General features: G+C 34.8%; 1 protein-coding gene across 3 annotated transcripts in view; it reads left to right on the top strand.

Moving 5' to 3' along the window:
• LOC128202994 (ADP-ribosylation factor 1-like) overlaps positions 1-22,519 on the top strand; it is a 66,426-nt gene that overhangs the window by 26,738 nt on the left and 17,169 nt on the right. The window contains exons 1-2 of one of the 3 annotated variants that reach the window (XM_052904213.1): positions 11,199-11,217; positions 11,670-12,628. The exons of 1 other annotated variant lie outside the window; for it this stretch is intronic. In XM_052904213.1, coding sequence (XP_052760173.1) covers positions 12,562-12,628 — 67 coding nt within the window. In that variant the 5' untranslated portion in view covers positions 11,199-11,217; positions 11,670-12,561. Of the gene's footprint in view, positions 1-11,198; positions 11,218-11,669; positions 12,629-22,519 lie in introns of those variants that run through there. One more of the 3 variants, XM_052904211.1, reaches the window with a different exon arrangement.

Genomic DNA, 22,519 nt, shown 5'->3' with positions numbered 1-22,519 from the left:
TCATTTTAACAACCAGGAACTGTTTCCTAGTAATTCTTCAAAATAGGATATCTGAATGATTAGTATTCAATTGTATTCAGCTTTGAATTGCATCATCACTCAGACTGTTTCCAAGTAATTCTCCAACATATGATATTTGAATGAATTTATCAAATAGAATACATACTTATCCGTACAGTGCCAGATGGAGTTGTCAGTGTTAAACTTATCATTACTGTCAAAAAGGTGTTTCAACTAAACCGACACTGCTGTCTTCATGGCATAGATGTATTGCGTGATACCAAAGAATTTCTTTAACAGAATACATTTAACTTTTACTGCCATGCCTTTCTCACATTTCGTTTGAAATTCGTTTAAAATCATATTTATTACATTTGTAAGTGCGGTAATTCAAAATGTCTAGTTTAAACGTATCAATAAAACTTAAGTGTTGAACATTTGTTTCAATTGCTTTGATTACCAACACCTCAACTCCCCTATCAAACACAATTCAGTTTATATGATTCCAGAAGCCTCAAAGACGCCTGTTTTCTGTTGAGTGACACAAGCTTGCAATACGTTTTGGACTGATTACGCATATTTCTCAGAGACATATATTGAGGTCTCTGCAAAGTGCACTTTCTTTTTTCAATAAATTCACTATAACTTGTTATCTTATTTTAACATGCAGTCAGCCTTAAGTATGATATGTTGCAGATGATATTTTAAATTTAAGATAAAACAATAGTTCAAATTTAAAAAAAAATATTGGAATTCCGAAATAACGTGGGAATACAAGTCCCAAAGCGTCGACAATACGATATGTGCCAACTAAGGACTTCATAACGAGTTTCGATGCATAGATTGCAATCGCTATATGATGATTGGTAGAGTAATGTGAATGTTGCATGTCAAGAGACTCTACAAGTAATTGATGTGGAGTTGCATTTATTGCGCGAGTGACCAAATAGGTCAGACATTGATCTTGAGTCATCAAAATGGAGAGGGACCAAAACGGTCAAATTTAACTCTAAAGTCATAAGAATGTAGAGCGACCAAAAGGGTCAGAGAATTTTCTAAAATCATCAGAATGGAGAGTGATGTTTTGTTATTTTGTATTTTAGCGCTCACTATTGTTGATACTTGAATTAGAACTGCATTTTGATATTTTCTATAGAAAATGAGTAAACATTAAATGTTTTCTGCAAGTTGATAAGAAACGCTCGATTAATTTGCGCTTAGGATATTAAACATATTAAACATTTGTACCTGAATGTCTTAACTATATTCAGCTTTCTGCTATGGTGCACCGTAATATCTGAAAGTTCTACTAAGAAGTCACATATTTTACTGCGTTTCATATTATGAACCAATGAGTAAGGTACTAAAATTTACTTATACATTTTAAACGTATTCAACACAGACGTAGCGTCAATTACTTTTGAATGGATTCTAAAGGACAAAATTGATATAGATATGTATATATAGTAAGAACAAATTGTGTACTACATTAAAGAGTAAGAAGGGAGAAGTGAGCGAAGTGGGCGAATTCTGCTCAGTCATTAAACATCTAGAGGTAGTAGTAGTAGTAGTAGTAGTAGTAGTAGTAGTAGTAGTAGTAGTAGTAGTAGTAGTAGTAGTAGTAAGTAGTAGTAGTAGTAGTAGTAGTAGTAGTAGTAGTAGTAGTAGTAGTAGTAGTAGTAGTAGTAGTAGTAGAAGTAGTAGTAGAAGTAGTAGTAGTAGTAGTAGTAGTAGTAGTAGTAGTAGTAGTAGTAGTAGTAGTAGTAGTAGTAGTAGTAGTAGTAGTAGTAGTAGTAGTAGTAGTAGTAGTAGTTGTAGTAGTAGTAGTTGTAGTAGTAGTAGAAGTAGTAGTAGTAGTAGTATACAGAATACGTTCAAACTGACTGAAAATCAGGCGAGGAACCAAATTATGTCTCATTTAGGTCGTTTAGCTTCAGTTCGGAATAATTAAGGGTGGGTTTAATTAAGACAGATATGCGATTGTATTGGCAGGTAAATTAGGGTTTACTCTTATGCTGTTTAAAAGACTCAGACGTTATGACACAGTTGCTGAATATAATTACATCTTACCATTAATACTTACTGCCATTTTCTTAAAGCTGGAAAGCCAACTATGACGTCATGTCTGTTAAATTGTATAACTGCAAGCTTTCATTCTATTTTAAAGTAGTACTTTTTTAAGTCGGATAGGTAATCGCATTTGCTGAAAGTGTAGGTTTTAATCAAAGCTATGTTGCTATTTCTTATAGTTATTTCTTACAATATTCTGACAATGTATTAACAATGCTTAACAATAAGTTCTGATGTGTTTACAATTTGTTGTATTCGATGCTATTGTGTTCTGAATTGTGTGCAAATAACACTCATATAAACAATCAGCGCCTGTTTCAAAGTAATTCTGCAACAGTGTACAAGCGGAATTTAAAAAAATACAGATTAATTCATTCAATGCCAAATAGAGTGACAAGTGTTCCACTTATTATAACTGTCAACTAAGAGATCAATTAATCTGTATTCTTGTTTTGTATGTATTTTGTGATTCCAAAAAAATACCTAAGCTACTATGCATTTAAATTTTACCATGTGCCTAATCCCAGTGTCTTTTAAAATAATTTTAGAAATATTTATCAAAATTTGTAGATTTTTAAAGAAAATTGACTGGTTTAAACGATTCAATAAATCTAAAGTTTTGAACAATTTCTAGTAGTAGCAGCACAGACGCCTGTTTCTGTTCACTGTAGACTCTCGTAAGGCTTGCAATTTGTTTCGGGCAAATTGTGCATAATTCTCAGAGACAGATATTCGGTTTCCGCAAAACTCACATTAGTTTTTCACTAAATTCACTTTAACCTGTTATCTAATTTTAGAAACAGTCAGCCTTAATAGTGATTGGTTGCAAATGAAATCTTGAATTCAAGATAAAAAACATTGAAATTATGATACAAATTTTACAGAAACCTCTGACAGAAAGCATTGATTTCACTTGATTCGTGCGCATCGGAAAAAAGAATTCCGAAATAGCGTGGGAAAACAGATCCCAAGGCATCGAAAATACGATTTATGCCAAGTAAGGACTGCAAGGCGAGCTTTAATGTATAGAATTGCTATATGAGGATTGGTAGACTAATGTGAACCCTGCATGTCAAGAGCCTCTACACGTAATTGATGTAAGGTACATTTATAGGACCTGGGAGACGTTTTACGAAAGATCTTAGTAGATTTCAATCGTAAATTGAAATGATTTTAGTGTTATAGCTGCATGCGTTTGCTAAATATTTGTGGGAATTTTAGTCAACATTTAAAATGAACACGAAGTTGAGGAATATAAGCGCTAAGTGAGTTTGTAGGAACGAAACAGAACTGTGAAAACTAAATGGGAATACTTTTTTTTGCAAAATACTTACGAGCTACCTGCCCATTATAACATATGTTTGAAACTGATTTTTTAAAACCAGAGTCATTAAACATCCGGCCCAATTTCTCGAATTTTCTTAAGTCCCTTATAACAGGATTAAGTTAATCTCACTATTTATGTTATTCTATAAAATGTGTTATATTTTCTTCTTCAAGAAATTTTAGAAATTTTGTAGTAATAATCTGAATGATTATCAGAATAAACCATTTTTCATTTATCAAAATCCATTTTCAGTATGTATTTTGGCTAATTGAAACAAGCCGGATTTTATTTAAGGTAAAAATTTGTATAGTTTTCGAATAATGTCAATGATTTAAATTTTAAAGGAATGGTCATTTAAGGACAGTTCGGAAGGGTGCGAATTTTACGGCTGGTAAAGACTATTGTATATAGTTTTCGATAGATTTTGATTCAAGTTGTTATGGTCAGGAAAATTTCATCACCAGTATCGCATGTGTTGTATATACTATCCTTGCGTAGTAATACATATACGTTTGACAAATGATCGACGCTTTTATTAACATGGAAAATTAGTTATTGTGTCGATGAAATCACAAATTGTATTTATGTATGTAAATGTTACCATAAAATTCGCTTTATATGAGTTATGTGAAGTACTTACTTCTAAAATTAATTAGTTTGTGTATATATAGTTTTGAACACACAAATGTTTAAGGTGTGAACGTAAATACCCCAAAGGACTAATTTTTCCCGGATAAAGTCAAAAAACTTAATAATTTGTATTGTCAATCCAATCACAATTGGTAACAATTGGTTCTCTTACTATAACTATATCAAATACTATCAGTCAATCTGTTGATGCAGATTCTTAACGGACCCCTCAGCGATACTAAGTCAACTTGTTGATGCATGTGTACTCTGTCTTGTATGTTGTTGTCGAGGAGTGTCATTTGGCCTCAGTACAGGCGTTCTTCGTTCACTGTTTTAATACTGCCTTTCTTCTGTAGTATTCAACAAGTGCTGAAATATCGATTACACATTTCTAATGAATTTATATCTTAATATCTGCGCTATTTCTGTGGTATTCAAGAAGGGCTAAAATATTAATAAGAGATTTATAATATAAAAACTAACATCTCTAAAATGATTTATCAATTAAAACCAAATTTAAAAGCTTTACTAACATTTACGGTACCTAGTTTGTATCTTTATTACTGTCTAATAAGATTGGTAAGAGGCAAGTCTATTGGCTTGTTAAACTGTTAAGTGTTGACGTGAATGACATTCTTTGGCAAGTAAGTGGTTGTTTCCACGATCAAAGCCAACAGAATACAGCCATGACAAATAGTGGAAAAATGTAACACATCGTGGGTATATATATGTGTCATACAAGCGTATATTATCGAGGCTTTATCACGTGTTCTTATTCTGCAGGGCTACATAACTTAAACACACAAGTGCACATTCTTGGTCCTAATGCAAATCATGACTTACAAGGTTGTTTATTAATCGAGCAATTATTGCGCATTTTACAAACAATTTTCATTGCCTTCTCTTATCTCTGAAGCACATGTTGGTTACACACCACCATTGTCATTTCCTCTATAATTCAATGTGAAATAATCATTTTTAGACAACATTTAAAGGTATTTCGAGCGGATGCAGACTATGATAAACATATATATTCTTAAAGTACAAGCTTTAAATTACCTTTTAAGCCAAAAAAGGGGGGTCAAGTTATTCCTAAGAAAAATCTCTCCAAAACAAACTCTAAAAATTACACAGTCCGCCATGACAGTTCTTCCAAAATGACCTTTCAACTATAGGGCAGCAGTTTATGCTTAACTCTCTATTCTAAATGATAAATCAAGCAATAATAGATACACAAGGTATAAACGTTTCAGGAATAATGATATTTTTGATTTACAGTGTATTGAGCATGTGAAAACATGTCTTTCAGTCATAAAAACATTATTTTTTTATTGAGAATTTTTCACACAACGGAAGTACATATGACGCAATGGTGACGTCATACCTATTGAAGCAATTGTAACTATTCGGCAATCTCCGAAAAATTCGGAAGAAAGACTTTGAGGTATATACCGAATGCATGAGATGTTAATTCGTTTTCCACTCTAAAGTCGTTCAGCAGTATCTTCCAATGACTGTTATAATTTGCCCACGGTTTCCACACACTCATTACATCTGCAAGTTAAATCACCTCCCCTGTCATATGTCATAATTCATGATGATTAGAAGTAATTGTGCGTGTTTTTTTTTTCTGTTCTGCACGGATTGTTTGTCATTGTATAAACAATTGAACATTTGTTAGAAGCTTTTTGTCTTTAATAGGTTTACCTGTTTCACGTTTCTCATCCAACATATTGTTGCTAATAATACAAGCTCACAAGTTTTCGAATTATTTTGATTCAGGAAGTTTAGGTCAGGGACAGTATATCCTCATTAATGCATGCCATTTATGTACTATATAAGCTGGCATAGTAATACATATACGTTTACCTGTTGGCTTCTATAAAGGGGCACAGTTCACAGTTTTGGTACTGTGCGTTTTCTTTGAAGTTCAACAAATGCTAAAATATCGATTTCATATTTCTAACCAAATAATTACTCTTAAATTATTCATCCATCAAAAACAAATTTAAAAGCTTATTATCACGGTACCTGCTTTGTATCTGTGTTACTGACTTGACTGGTAGGTAAGAGGCAGGACTATTTGCTTCTTAAACGCTTACGTGTTGACGTGAATGACATTCATTGGCAAGAAAGTGGTTGTTTCCATGATCAAAGCCAACAGGATATAGTCATGACAAATAGTGGAAAAATGTAACATATCGTACGGATGTGTGTCATACAAGCTTCTATTTCCGAAACTTAATCACGTGTTCTTATTCTGCCGAGATATGTAACAGACACCCACAAGTGCACATTGTTGAAACTTATGCAAATTATGATTCACAAAGTTGTTTATTACTAGAGCAATTCCTGCGCATTTTACAAACAATTTTCATTTATATCTCTTATCTCTGGAACACATGTTGGAGCAATCGTAACTATTCGGCAATGTTGGAGATGTTAATTCGTTTTCCACTCAGAAGTCGTTCAGCAGCATCTTCCAATGACTGTTATAATTTATCCACGGTTTCCACACACTCATTACATCTTCAAGCTAAATCACCTCACCAGTCATATGTCATAGTTCATGATGATTAGAAGTAATTGTGTTTGTTTCTGTTATTCTCAGAGTGTTTGTCATTTTATAAACAATTAAACATCTGAAAGAAGCTTTTTTTTATTAAATGGGTTTACCTGTTTCACGTTTCTCATCCAACAAATTGATGCTATTAATATAAGCTCACAAGGTTTCGAATGATTTTGATTCAGAAGTTAGGTCAGGGATAATTCATCACCATTTATGCATGTCATATATGTACTATATATCTGGCATAGTAATACATATACGTTTGCCTGTTAGCTTCTTTAAAGAGGCTCTGTGTTCACAGTTTTGGTACTGCGCTTTTTCTGTGGTATTCAAGAAGTGCTGAAATAACTATTACAGATTAAAAATAATATCTCTCAAATGATTCATTCATCAATAACAAATTTAAAAGCATTGCTAATTATCACGGTACCTGATTTGTTTCTGTGTTACTGACTAATATGATTGGTAAGAGGCAAGTATATTTCCTTGTTAAACGCGTACGTGTTGACGTGAATGACATTCCCTGCCAAGAATGTGGTTGTTTCCACGATCATGGCCAACAGGATACAGTCATGACAAATAGTAGGACAAATATAACATATCGTACGCCTGTGTGTCATACAAGCGTATATTCCCGAGGCTTTATCACTTTATCACTTGTTGTTATTCTGCGAAGCTACGTAACAGACACACTCAAATGCACATTCTTGGAACTAATGAAAATCATGATTCACAAAGTTGTTTACTACTCCAGATAATTTTTACAAACAATTTTCATTGCCTTTTCTTATCTTTGGAACACATGTTGGAGCAATTGTAACTATTCGGCAATCGCCGAAAAGTTCGACAGAAATACTATGAGGTATATAACGAATGTTGGAGATATTAATTCGTTTTCCATTCAGAAGTCGTTCAGCAGCATCTTCCAATGACTGTTATTATTTGCCCACGGTTTCCACACACTCATTACATATTCAAGCTAAATCACCATACCTGTCATATGTCATAGTTCATGATGATTAGAAGTAATTGTGTTTGTTTCTGTTCTTCTCAGAGTGTTTGTCATTGTATAAACGATTAAACATTTCTAAGAAGCTTTTTTTCTTTAATGGGTTTACCTGTTTCACGTTTCTCATCCAACATATTGTTGCTAATAATGCAAGCTTCTTTTTCGAGCAATGCGTTCTTGTTATTCATGTATTCTGTTCATCAAAGTAGTAATAGTAGAAATAATAATAATAGTAGAAATAATAATAGTAGTAGTAGTAGTAGTAGTAGTAGTAGTAGTAGTAGTAGTAGTAGTTGTAGTTGTAGTGGTAGTAGTAGTAGTAGTAGTAGTAGTAGTAGTAGTAGTAGTAGTAGTAGTAGAAGTAGTGGTAGTAGTAATAGTAGTAGTAGTAGTTGTAGTAGTAGTAATATTAGTTGTTGTTGTAGTGGTACCAGCAGCAGCAGCAGCAGCAGTAGCAGTAGCAGTAGCAATAGTAGTAGTAGTAGTAGAAGTAGTAGTAGTAGTACAAGTGGTAGTAGTAGTAGTAGTAGTAGTAGTAGTAGTAGTAGTAGTAGTAGTAGTAGTAGTAGTAGTAGTAGTAGTAGTAGTAGTAGTAGTGGTGGTGGTAGTATTATCGAACCCCGTCGGGACCGCCCAAAATACCTCGGGCCTCGAAAAATTCGAGCCAAGCGGGAATGTTGACCTTCAGTTTATAGAAATATATCCTTTATATTCAGATCGAGCCAAGGAGGAATTCGAGCCATGCGATTTCGAGCCAACGGGGTTTGACTGTACTGACTTTACGTGGGTTAAGAATATAGTTGAAAACAATATCTCAATCAAATATCTATTGATCTAAAGTATTCTTGAAACAAATTCATATTCTCCGAAATACTTTATGTGATTTGCTCTTTGTAACGATCCTTTACGGCAACATTTATATATTACTACCTCATGCCTATCTAGTATAAGTCTAGACAGAGGTTATTGCAGAAGCAAGTACACTTCCTATTGATATGAACCATGGAACGTATTAGGCGCCGATGTAACCTATTAATGTCACAGAAACATACAGTTTCAAAATGGTGTCGGGTTTTGCAAGATTTCTCGGAGCCTTGGTTGTAATGTAGAATTTTCTGGATATACAGTTTCAAAATGGTGTCGGGTTTTGCAAGATTTCTTGGAGCCTTGATTGTAATGTAGAATTTTCTGGATATACAGTTTCAAAATGGTGCCGGGTTTTGCAAGATTTCTTGGAGCCTTGATTGTAATGTAGAATTTTCTGGATATACAGTTTCAAAATGGTGCCGGGTTTTGCAAGATTTCTTGGAGCCTTGATTGTAATGTAGAATTTTCTGGATATACAGTGGTAAAATGGTGCCGGGTTTTGCAAGATTTCTTGGAGCCTTGATTGTAATGTAGAATTTTCTGGATATACAGTTTCAAAATGGTGCCGGGTTTTGCAAGATTTCTTGGAGCCTTGATTGTAATGTAGAATTTTCTGGATATACAGTGGTAAAATGGTGCCGGGTTTTGCAAGATTTCATGGAGCCTTGATTGTAATGTAGAATTTTCTGGATATACAGTGGTAAAATGGTGCCGGGTTTTGCAAGATTTCTTGGAGCCTTGATGTTTATGTAGCATTTACTGGATATACAAAGTTATGGAATTATAAATTTCGAAAATTAAAAGTATTGTTACAAATACTCATAGAATTCACTTGCAATTTAATAATATGAGAAGTAACAATGTATTTCCCTTTCACATAAGTCGGAAACTTCTATTACTTGAACACAGCGTGTCGATACTTATATTGTCAATGGTCATATTCTTAATTAAGTCTGAAGTAAAAGCCCGCTGTTATCTACATAAGAATACAACCTACATGTTCAGCCAATGAGCTTGCAGATAGGCAACCATTAGGTAGTAGACTTAATAATTAAGAATGTCAACGTTCGCGCGTGTTTAAAGGTCCGCCTTCTGCCAATCATCCGATACGCACTCCCTGCGTCAGATTTTGCATCGACAATGTATCAGTCAATAAGGTTGCATTGTAAGTCAGTTAGATGACATGATGTAAATCCTTAATGATAAAGAAGGACTCGTTCGCTACGCTCACTCCGCCCATTCTTATTCATTTAGAATTCACTTCATTTCATCTAACTATTACTTAGCGTTTTTTCCACATAAATGATTTCGCCAATCTAAAATTTACTAATGTCTGGTTTTAAGAGACTATCCATCTGTACATAACAACACGTTGACGTCCAAATATTTACATCTCAACAACCATTCCTTCAATGAACGGCATTTCGGCTATAACGAATATTTTCCGATGAACGCAACATCTTTGGAAATGTTCGTATCGCGAATCATCGCGTATTAATATAAATATATAAATAGTGTACTTTTGTTTTTATTGTTTCAGCGGGGCATGATTTTTTTAATCAATATATCGAGAAGTGTAAATTTATGGGTTTTTTTCACGTATCGTAAGGTCATTATCGCTTCAGAATCAACATACTTTAGCCAGCCCAATTGCGTGCATACCCCGATAATGACATTAATCACGCAATTCATTCCTTAAAAGTACACTCATCAATACAGTTCATTAAATCAACCTAACAATTCTTAAACTCACAATTGTCACGATACTTATTGTAAAAGTATCGATGAGTATGTGACTCATTTGTTGTTGCGAGAAAAGATAACAGTTTTGTTTTTTGGAGGTCGACCTAAGTAATATCTAATGTATAGTCAACGTAGGTTGTACGTCAAGTGCATTGTATTAAAAGCTAAATAGAATTCATTTTTAAGTTTGCATCGCCTCTGATTTTTATTGATAAAAATGTATTTACATGTATAAGCTTCTTCCTGTCATTTGTTCTTTTAAAAAAGAACGAGAAACTATAGAATGTTCACGCACTAGCGGATACAGGTGGGGTGGGCACCAGACCCCCCCCCACCACCACCCCCCTCCAAAAATAAAATAAAAAGAACAAACTTTTATACAATTTGTAGTCCGCGTCGGAGGGGGAGCGTCGGGTACATAATATTATTAAACTATTTAACTATTTAAATTCCGGTTCTTATGTACAGGCGAATGTCAAAAGGTTTTGCCCATAAGTTACGCCCTCTCTACCAACAATTCCTGGATCCGCCCCTGAATTGTACATACAATTGTGTTTCAAATTGACGCTGATTCAAATTCAAGTGATAATGGATTTATGATCAATATTTAATAACTTCTTTTTGCACGTGTGTGCCAGTCCTGAACAGATCTATATATCTGTATAAATGCTCTTGTTTCCGTGAAATTGGATATAACAATTAATATTTGTTTTATCACTAGGCTGGTCCTTTCAATCTCATTTATGTCAGATAAATTATCAAATTTGCTACATGGATAAATGTCCTGAAGCTGATAGTGTTACTGGGGTGTTTAAAATTTAATATTTTCCGTTTTGTGATATGAGTTTAAATGAGATACTGGTCTCATACAGGGCTGTTGTAATACTGTTAGGTTAGATATCGCTCCAAGGCGGTCACACAAACATTTGTTGGTAACGATATGTCGATACATAATATTGTCTGTGCTGTTTGGAAACTATATATTTTCTCGCTCAGTGTTGGGTATTTGAACTTTGTTAAAAACTACACCTACTGGACTTTTCCCTGTATATTGTGTTATACTTAAGTGTGTTTAATACTAACGTATATTTATTAAACTTAATGAAAAAATGGTTTGGTTAAGGTTACGTTTTAGTACAAGTTTTAATTTTAATCAGGCTTAATATAAGAACGTTTGTCATCATTGTGAAATATCGTTAAAATAATATTCTGTAAAAAGCTTCAACGGTTCTCAAAATCATATTAAAACATAAACTTAAAACATATGTACATATATATTTCCAACGGACTAAAAACGCAAGTGTCGACGCCTGTTTCGTGGGTAGGGCCGGGTAACGCGAACCATACTATGTTTTTTTTAGGCCTAATCATATCTCAGAGAAAATTATCAATGTTTTGCAAAATGCATTTCGAGCTATGAAAACGTGCAACAGAAAATATGTTTCTATTTTCAGAAGCAGTTAGTGGGTTGAGTTTGTAACGAATTGCAAGATAAAATCCTTTCAATTCTCACAGACGTGCTGCTCCATGCAGAATTTACAGAAACCTGGCTAGGGAAAACCTGGATAGGAAAACAATTGATTGATTTGAGTTCATACGCGAGTATCGGCAAGTCCAGAGAGAATCATGTTAACCCTGGTTCTGTGAAAACCACATCTAATGCTGGGATACGAATTTCAAAACGTTCACACTATGTATTAATGTTCATTAAAGCTGTTATTGGAATATTAGTAATATAATTGTTAGTTGTTTTACATGATCAACCTGGAGCTTTGAAAACCACTTCTAAAGCTAGGAATACAAATTGCAAAGCGGTGGCACATGTATTAGTGTTCATAAACTGTTATTGGAATATTAGTAATAGAATAGATAGTGGTTTTATATGTTCAACCTGGATATCTAAAAACTCACGTCTAAAGCGTGGGATACGAATTTCAAAGCGTTGACACAAAAGCATTAGTGTTCACAAAAACCTGTTATTGGAATATTAGTAAGAGAATTGTTCGTTGTTTTACAATGATCGCTCACTGTGATTCGGATAATCACTCTGTGAGGGAATGTGCAAGTTGCATGTTAATCTAAATATATCGCAACAGATGTCTGTCTAGATGATCTTGAATATGTTCGACGTTGGATATTAATAAAGTTGTTTATTACTAATTTAAGTGTATCCATGTGGAATATTTTCTAATAAATGTGAAATTATAAAAAATGACAAAAGTGTGACGTGTGTGGAGTTTAAACCAGGAAGGTGTATAAGTGAATTGATGGGATTAGTGAAACTTTTTCTTATATAGATTCAAGGTGTTTATGACAAAATTTCAAACACCCTACCTAAAGTGACAGATGCATGAGATGGGGAATTTTTGGACGAGATTCTTCAAACATAAAGACGTCCGGATTTTAATGCTAGGTAGGCACACTGTTTATTAAATCATTTAAAAAGGATTGTTAACCGCTATTTTACTAGCTTCAGGTATCATGGCAAATATAAGAGTTCAAACAATCAAATTTAGGTGTTGGAAATCGGTTTCAGTTTGACTATCAATCCTCGGTTACAGTCAAGTGACCGATTATCAATAGTACACTTGGTTTTTGACAATATCTTATTTGTAGGTGTATTCTTATACAATAACTCGTTATCCTTAAAGCTGCACTCTCACAGATTTACCGTTTTTCCAACTTTTTTTATTTTTTGTCTTGGAATTAGGAAATTTTTGCGTAAATATCTGCAAACCAGTGATGTAAGACTGTTGAAAAAAGATCAGATCGCAGATTTTCATATTTCCATTTCAAATTTATTGTTTTTTTTGGCTTAAACCGTTACTAACGGTTTAAGAAAAATGCATAAAACATCATTTTTGGAGAAGAAATATGAAAATCTGCGATCTGATCTTTTGTCATCAGTCTTTTATCACTGGTTTTCAGTTATTTACGCAAAAAACTACTCGTTCCAAGAAAAAAAATATAAAAAAAGTTGTCAAAACGTTCAATCTATGAGAGTGCAGCTTTAAATGCACTTATGGTATGTGTATGTTTGGGGTTATTTAGTGTTGTTGTTGCTTTCGGCCATATTGCTAACGATAACAACTGAACACTTCCGAAAGTTAAAGTGAACTCAAAAATAGAAAATTTGTGGAAATTAACCGAACGCAAATAACGAGAGAAAATAATTAAAACAACTCGTCGGTTAAATCGATGATTGATTTTGATTAAGTATGATCGATTGACGGCGATTTGAGGCCCAACCAATCAATTTTCGATTTTAATCGATCTTCGGAACATCACTACCAAATTTTATTAAAAATGGTACATAGGAATTCGGAAACTCTGTAGATTTAAACATATATAACATACAAACTTTAGTTCATAATTTAGCATACAACCTACATTTACAGACAAGTAAATTGCAGATAAGCAATCATGACGTACTAGGCTTAATCATTAATTTAAACTTTTGCTGGTGTTTAAAGTCCACCCACTGCCACTCATCCGATACACATTCCCTGCGTCAGATTAGGCGATGATAATGTGTCAGCCAATTAGGTTGTATTCTAAATCAGTTAGATGACCTGATGATTCGCCACTACGCTCACTCTGCCCATTCTTAATCATTAAGATTGTAATTCATGTCATTTAATTAGAACGTAACATTATAGCTGAGTATATCGTAGGAAGATATTCCATTCTTTTGATTACTAAAAATCAATTCATGGTACATGAGTCATACAAAACACAAAGATCAAACGAACCGGGTAAATGACGCATGCAATTTTTATGTGACGAACAGCTGATCCTTGAACTGTCTTTGAGACAAATGTGGTCATTAGCTAGAACTAAAATATCGATTACTGATTTGTAATAACGGGGAAATCTCTCTGGATAAAGCCTCAAATGAAATATTTATACTTTAATTACTATAATAGGTTCGACGGTGAAACAATACCTGGCTAAGATTTCTCCAAAAAAATGTTTTAAATTATTACAGATTCATGCTCAGTACACTATTTTTGTTTGATTTTAAATATGATATATTCTCATATTTAATGAGTTTTTAGACTTTTAAGGTTATATATATTGCCAACCTTTGATTTTTGTTAATCAAGTGTTAGTGAATTATTTGGATTAATACAAAGGATACTTAAGAGTATTCGCGAAGTTGGGACCATTAGGGGTGTTTCAATCAAGATCGCAGTCGAATGTAGCCGTAAATTTGAGTTATCTTTTTGTCATAATTTCATTATTTTGCTACACGGTACGTTTAGAGCGGTGTTATGTACGATAATTACGTTACAGTATGTACGGTATTTTCAATACGGTAATATTACAGTAAAGACAGTACGGTAATATGTACGGCTATTTCAGTACGGTAATATGTACGGTTATTTCAGTACGGTAGTATATACGGTAACTGCAATACGGTAACATGTACTATAATTTCAGTACAGAAATATGTACGGTAGTTTCAGAACGGTAATATGTACGGTATTTCTGTTCGGTAGTATTTACGGTAGTTTCAATACGGTAATATGTACGGTAATTATAGTGCGGTACTCTGTAAGGTAATTTCATTCTGGTAGTATAAACGGTAATGTACTGTAAGTTTGGACGGAAATATGTACGGTAGTTTCAGAACTGTAATATATACATTAATTTTAGTTCAGTAATATGTACGTTAATTTCAGTACGGTAAAATGTTTGTTAATGACTAATCTCGTTTATAGTAAGAGCCAAGCCTTTGTCCTTGTAAAATCGGTAACGTGTTGGCGTGACTGGCAGCTTCTGCCAACAAGAGTTGTTATACAACTGTTTAAAACTTTCCAAGGTACAAAAGTGCTAAATGCTTTTTAAAACGTCAACATCTAGTTAGGTATTTAATGAACAATTACTTGAAGTTTAGATATCTGGTGAAAGTTTCAATAATAGTCTTGATCGATTGTAGTTTTAAATTGAAATTATCTTAGTGTTATATTCTCTTTATCTTAAAGCTGCACTCTCACAGATATACCATTTTTACAACTTTTTTATATTTTTTTGTCTTAGAAAGAGCTAACTTTTGCGTACATATCTGCAAACCAATGATATAGGATGAGATTATTGACAAAAAAAGAGATCGTAGATTTTCATATTTCCGTTCGAAAATTAATGTTGTATAGCTTAAACCGTTTAAGAAAAATGCATAAAAACATCATTTTTAAACTTAAATATAAAAATCTGCTATCTAATATTTTGTCAGCAGTCTTATATAACTGCTTTTCATGGGTTTTCGCAAAAATTGACTCGTTCCAAGTCAAAAAATAAAAAAGTTGTAAAAACGTTCAATCTGTGAGAGTGCAGCTTAAATACATATTTAAGAGAATTGAACTTTAACAAGTATTAAAAACTGCACTTGGCAATCTGTGACGTTAATAGAGATTTAAGATAATGGAAGTTACAAATAAAATCGTTCATGGAAACTGCTCCCTAGCGACTCTTCTATCATTGTGGTTTCATTAGAAAAAGTATTTTGTGTAGAGAAAGAGGATGTTACACTAATGATATCACTTCACGTCATCTAACTAACTTAATAACAAATAAATTGGCTGACACTTTATCGACGCAAAATCTGACGCAGGTAGTGGGTGTCGGGTAAGTGGCAGTATGCGGAACAGTTGAAATTCTTAATGGTTGCAATGTATTTGGCTCAAAATGTGAGGTGTATTCTAACTAAGTTTCGCTACACTTATTCTGCCCATTCTTAATCATTAAAATTTACTTCGTGTCATCTAACTATTACTTTAACTTATCTTTTGAATCTCTTATTGCTGGAACACATGTTAGAGCAATCGTAACTACTCGGCAATCTCCGGAAAGCTCGGAGGTTTGTTCTCGGATAATGACCGAGAGTGTTCCGGTTGCTGGAACACATGTTGGAGCAATCGTAACTACTCGGCAATCTCCGGCAAGCTCGGAGGTTTGTTCCCGGGTAATGACCGAGAGTGTTCCGATTGCTGGAACACATGTTGGAGCAATCGTAACTACTCGGCAATCCCCGGCAAGCTCGGAGGTTTATTCCCGGATAATGACCGAGAGGGTTCCGATTGCTGGAACGCATGTTGGAACAATCGTAACTACTCGGCAATCTCCGGCATGCTCGGAAGTTTGTTCCCGGATAATGACCGAGAGTGTTTTGATTGCTTGAACACATATTGGAGCAATTGTAACTACTCGGCAATCTCCGGCAAACTCGAAGGTTTGTTACTGGATAATGACCGAGCGTGTTCCGATTGATGTTGGAGATGTTAATTCGTTTTCCAGACCTGACTCTTTCAGCACATCACGATTATTGCTATGATTTGTAGAGGTCTTTCACACACTTATTACATCTACAAGATAACTCACTTCACCTGCCATATGCCACGTTTTATGATATGTTTGGAAGCCATTGTTCTGTGGTTTAGTTTACATCGAACAATAATATCTTGCTTTTCAATCAACGTCTCATCTGTTATTTCTATTATTAAATGTTTGTGTAGCATTAACGTTTTCTGTACAAGTTAAAAACCATTGTATACAAGAAATATGATACATTAACAGTGGTTGTTTCATTTAGTTCAACATACATAAGTACAATCGAAACCCGTTGGCTCGAACACGCTTGGCTCGATTTCCTCGTTGGCCCGAACTTGATGTATGATACCGATGTTTTTACTCTATATAAGCATTTCTGCTTGGCTCGATATTCGCGAGTCTCGAAGTGTTTTCGGTCGGTCCCTGGGATATTGAGCCAACGGGTTTAGACTGTTTATGCAATCATGTTTAAAATACTGTCTACAAATGTTTAGAATCGTTACATTTTAACATTCAACCAGCTTATTTGGGCAGCTCGAAGATTTCTCCACATCATATTTGTTAACTGGTGTTGTTGTATTCTGTATATACTTTGTTTTGAGTCAACGTATGTACAATGATATAGTCATTATACGACTAATTTGACACAGTCGAACCCCGTTGGCTCGAACTCCCAGCGACCGTCGACAATACCTCGAGCCTCGGAAACTTCGAGCCAAGCGGGAATTCTTACCTTCATTATAACGAAATCAGTTCTTAACATCCAGTTCGAGAGAACGAGGAATATGTGCCGAACGTGCTCGAGCCAACGGAGTTCGACTTGTAGTTTACTAAGGCGGGCTATTCAACGGGGCTATGTCGGATACCTTTGATGAGTTCGCATTTTTGCTGCAGCTTGGTCCATGTGTTTGCAAGTGATTCCTTTTTCTTGTACTTGATTACTTGATGAAAGTTAACAACAAAAAAAGCATGTAATAAAAGAAGAAGCCTCCAAAAGTGTATTCAATTTATAGCTACGTGGCCACTTATTCCCCAGTTAAGCCAGCCTTTTGTTCTTACTTTCTCGGTCACTCTGATGAAAGCATTTTAGTTTTTTTGAACAATTAGAACATCTCAAGAAGGCTACGTCATGCGCTGAAATATTGTCTATAGTTGAACGACCGACCACTTAGTCTGCCCCTGTCGTCGTTATCTATAACGTCATAGGAAAACTTGAGTATTTTTATTGTTGACGAGATACACCCTGAGTATAGTTCTGTGGTTGAGCATCCACTTTAGTAGTCTGCCGTTTTTTGTCGTTATCTATGACGTCATAGTAATACTTTAGTATTTTTTATTGTTAACTTATCACACCCTAAATATATTTTACATGGTTGAACGACCACTCTGTCTGCTGCTGTCGTCGTTAGCATTTTTGTTTGTTGAATAGACAGACCCTAAATTGCCGCGAAATGGTTTTGTCGTAGGTTTGTTGATACCATCTGGTTTTGTCGTAGGTTTGTTGATACCATCTGGTTTTGTTGTACGTTTGTTGATACCATCTGGTTTTGTCGTAGGTTTGTTGATACCATCTGGTTTTGTCGTAGGTTTGTTGATACCATCTGGTTTTGTCGTACGTTTGTTGATACTATCAGCCGTTAAATGTATTGAAATGCCCGATAGGTGACTGTTCCCGCGGGACAATCCCGCTACTAACAAGCGGGATTCCTGTCATTCTTGACTAACAAAGTATTTGGCAAGTGAGTTCTCAGCGATAAACATGACAGGTATTCTGACGCACTGTAAAATGAACACAGACGTAGCAATGATGCTTGTTTCTTTTGCCATGAATACATATGATTGCATTCCAAATAAATACAGCCATTCACTAAAACAATCCAGTATCATACACAATTACTAACAAACATACCAATGGCTGTGACTATTTCGTCCAGCAATGCCCTGGAATGGCCAGTGAACACTTAAAATATACATAGGTTGAAACCGGTTGGAAATATATAACCGTTCACCGTCAGTCATCAACAAGTATCTAAATTGTTAGACAAAAGTATAGAGACTTTTCAAGCCAGCTGAATTACAATAAGAACTGGTGTAATTATATATGTATATTGAATTAATTTTGGCTACAGTCTTTGAAAATTCGAATTGATTTCGGATGCTGCCTTTGAAATAATAAAAATAAAATTGATTTCGGATATAGCTTTTGAAAATTCAAATTCAATTTAGTTTCGGATACAGCTTTTGAAAATTCGAATTCAAATTAGTTTCTGATACAGCTTTGTTAGTTCGAATTAAATTCACATTCATTTGAGATACAGCCTTTGTTGGTTCAAATTCAGTTGAGATACAGCCTTTGCGAGATTGAATTCATCATTCGGAACTCCTCGGCCATTTTATCGAAAACAACCTCGGATGTATGCAGGTACATCAGTTGAAGTAGTTCATTTGAGATAGAGCCTTTGTAAGTTTCAAATTCATTTGATATACAGCCTTTGTTAGTTCAAACTCATTTGAGATACAGCCTTTGTAAGTCGAATTAATTTGAGATACAGCCCTTGTAAGTCGAATTCATTTGAGATACAGCCTTTGTAAGTCGAATTAATTTGAGATACAGCCCTTGCAAAGCCAATGTAAGGATTCTTGACTACTGGGCTTGACCCTGTAGTTTATATTGTATTATAAAATAAGGAGCGCACACGCAAACTCAACAGATAATAAACAAATATAAACAAATATATTATAATCCATATTATGAAAGCGAGAAACCGGTGAAGGAAAAAATATCATGAATAAAACAGTTTGTCAAATCAATATTTTATCAATTTACCAGTGGTGTGCAGGGTGAGTCAATGCTGATGCAAATTAATTTCATGTTTATCTCGATCATGTTTCAAGGCAAATATTCTTCATTAGACAGGTTCTTCCTATTTTGAACGCTGCATTTAGCCTTGGAGCGAATATTAAGAAATGTTTTGTTCGTTTTTCAGTCTTACTTTGTTTTGGTTACCGGTGCAATATATTAAAAATCATACGAAAGACCGATGGTGACATTTCACATTCAAAATTTCATGGTTTTCTCTTTAGGATTTCACGATTTCGTGTTTTCATCTTCATGAACTCGCGACTTTAACTTTACGAATTCACGATTTAACAGTTTCACTTTCACGAATTCGACGTGATATTACGTTTTCAATTTCACGATTTCGCGATTTTACTATGTCAACTTCACGATTGCACGAATTCAACTTCAAGAATTCACGAATTCAACCTCACAATTTCATGATTTTCCGATTTTAACTTCACAAATTTGATATCATTTCACACGAATTCACGATATCAACTTCACAATTTCACGATTTCGTGAATTTGTGAAGTTGACAGCGTGAATTCGTCAAATCGTTAAGTTAAACTTTGATTTGTCAATATCGGTCTTTCGTAAAATCATGTCAACTGCCACGTCTTCTAAGGTCAGTTATGACATAAATGCTATTAAACTAGCGTTTTTAGTATGTTCTTTCTGTATTACAGGCCACTATTGTATTTGTTTGCTGTTAACTGCCCAACAATTTTGGGGGTAATATGGGTAGGCAGGTTAAGATTTTTGTATCATGCACATTTTGATTGCTTACTTCCCGCTATTGAAAAAAGGCAGACTGAGTCGCTCGGGTAACCATTTTTTTCAAGATGACCTTAGGCATGTTTTGGGTTAGGCTACTTGTTTTAACTACAGTCGAACCCCGTTGGCTCGAACTCGCTTGGCTCGAGGTCCCCATTGGCTCCAACTGGGTGTTAAGGACCGATTTTTTTTTATTCCGAATGTAAGCTTTCCCGCTTGGCTCGATTTTTCCGAGGCTCGAGGTAATTTCGCCGGTCCTTGAAGTTCGAGCCAACGGGGTTCGACTGTTTAACGAATATGTTTCTTGAATGTGTTAATAATCCTTTTTTGCAGTTTAGTACCTATTTATTTATATTCAGTGCGCTAATTGACTTAATGCACATTTGTTTTACTGTGGCGTATATTTGAGCGCATAATAAACCATAATCAACTTCAATATGTTTTGCCGCCATAACGTCATAAATCCACATATTTTGTTCTATTTGTAACATGTTTTCAATTAAATCTAAGAGATATATAATTTACCTGCCATCTGCCATTACTCATGTCAGGTTTAAAGCCCATTGTTTTGTTTTCTCAAGGTTATTTGTTATTTTGTAGTAGTGTTTTAGCTGTTTTAGTATTTCGCTGAATATTTTGTTTCTTTGGTCGTTGCAAATTCACACTTCCTCTTTCGAACATTGATAATTCTCTTCTTGAACTTAAATTAACTGGTATGTCAAAGAAAAAATGAAAAAGTTCATAGATCTTCTCTCTTGTTTACAGTGGCATAGATCTGGCACGTGCCATTCTTTTTACCTCGTGGTGACGACTGAGAGATAACTTAGTAGTGGGACGAGAGTGTTGTCGTCGCCACGACATAATTTAGTCGTGCCAACGAGTTAACTAATCGTTTGGGCGAGATAATAAGTCGTCGCCACGACATGATTAAGTCGCGCCAACGATAAACTACCCATTTTAGCGAGAGAATAAGTCGTCGCCACGGCATAATTTAGTCGTGCCAACGAGTTAACTAATCGTTTGGGCGAGATAATAAGTCGTCGCCACGACATGATTAAGTCGCGCCAACGATAAACTACCCATTTTAGCGAGAGAATAAGTCGTCGCCACGGCATAATTTAGTCGTGCCAACGAGTTAACTAATCGTTTGGGCGAGATAATAAGTCGTCGCCACGACATGATTAAGTCGCGCCAACGATAAACTACCCATTTTAGCGAGAGAATAAGTCGTCGCCACGGCATAATTAACTCGTGTCAACGAGATAATAATCGTTGGAGCTAGATAGTAAATCATCGCTACAACATGACTTAGTCGTGCTAACGAGATAGTAAGTCATGGCCAGGAGATTATAAGTATCTTCCATGGCCGAGAGTGTAAGATAGGTTAATTCCGACCCGAGCGAAGGGTGTTTTGCGGAAACGAGGTTTACCGAGTTTCCGCAAAACACCCTGCGCGTGGGTCGGGATGAACCTATATTATACGAGCGGCTATGGTAGATACTTTTTCTCCCACCTCAGTTAAACAAAATTAAGTAAAAATGTAATTTTTGCTGGAACTCTTTTTTGCTTAGTGAAAATAATTGCGTATGGATATGCGATAGCACGTGGTTGTCATACATATACGCGCAGTGATCCAGTTAATGTTTATAGTCAAATCGGTCTTTTTAAATAGTTCTAAGGAGAATGAAGCATTATTTTTTTGAATGGTGCCTGAAAACAGTTTTATGGTGACATTTGAAGTGAGAAATAATTAAATAACGTTCTAAATATTACCATAAGACAAGATTTCCTTGATGCTACTGACGACAGTCTTCAACAAGGGAATTTCAATGTGGTAAAAGGAGTTCCATACGGGCATTTTATCTTCGCCCGTGGGCAAGATAAGAATATCTAGCATGGTTTGATTTGATCTACTTATCTAAGGTGAGAGAAATAAGAGACTAAGTCTTGGGATCGAGTAAGTATTCCGTGGCCACGGCATAAAACGAATCTTTAATGTCACTCCTATGCCACCGTACTTGTTTCCTGGACTGGTGTTTAACGTGTGTTTCCTTTCATTTGCCCAAGTAGCATTTGGCCACTGGTTGGACTTTGTCATTGATATTGTTACTGCAGATTTTATACATTCATTCAATGAACGATATCTTGTTCCGTATAATCCAATCAAGAAATGGAGATTAATATGTTAAACGTCGTTGTCTTTCAATCTTGTATCAATTGTGCTGAGCATTATGCATTTTTGTCAAAGCAAATACTTCTGCCGTGTATCATTAGCTCAATTTCTATGAATATCTCATTTATTACACTGATCGTTATTTTTAACTTAAACATATGGCGCTATTACCATGATTATTTAGA

Source organism: Mya arenaria, chromosome 9, assembly GCF_026914265.1.
Source record: "Mya arenaria isolate MELC-2E11 chromosome 9, ASM2691426v1".
NCBI classification, from domain to species: Eukaryota; Metazoa; Mollusca; class Bivalvia; order Myida; family Myidae; genus Mya; species Mya arenaria.
This window is presented reverse-complemented; position numbering and strand designations above follow the sequence as displayed.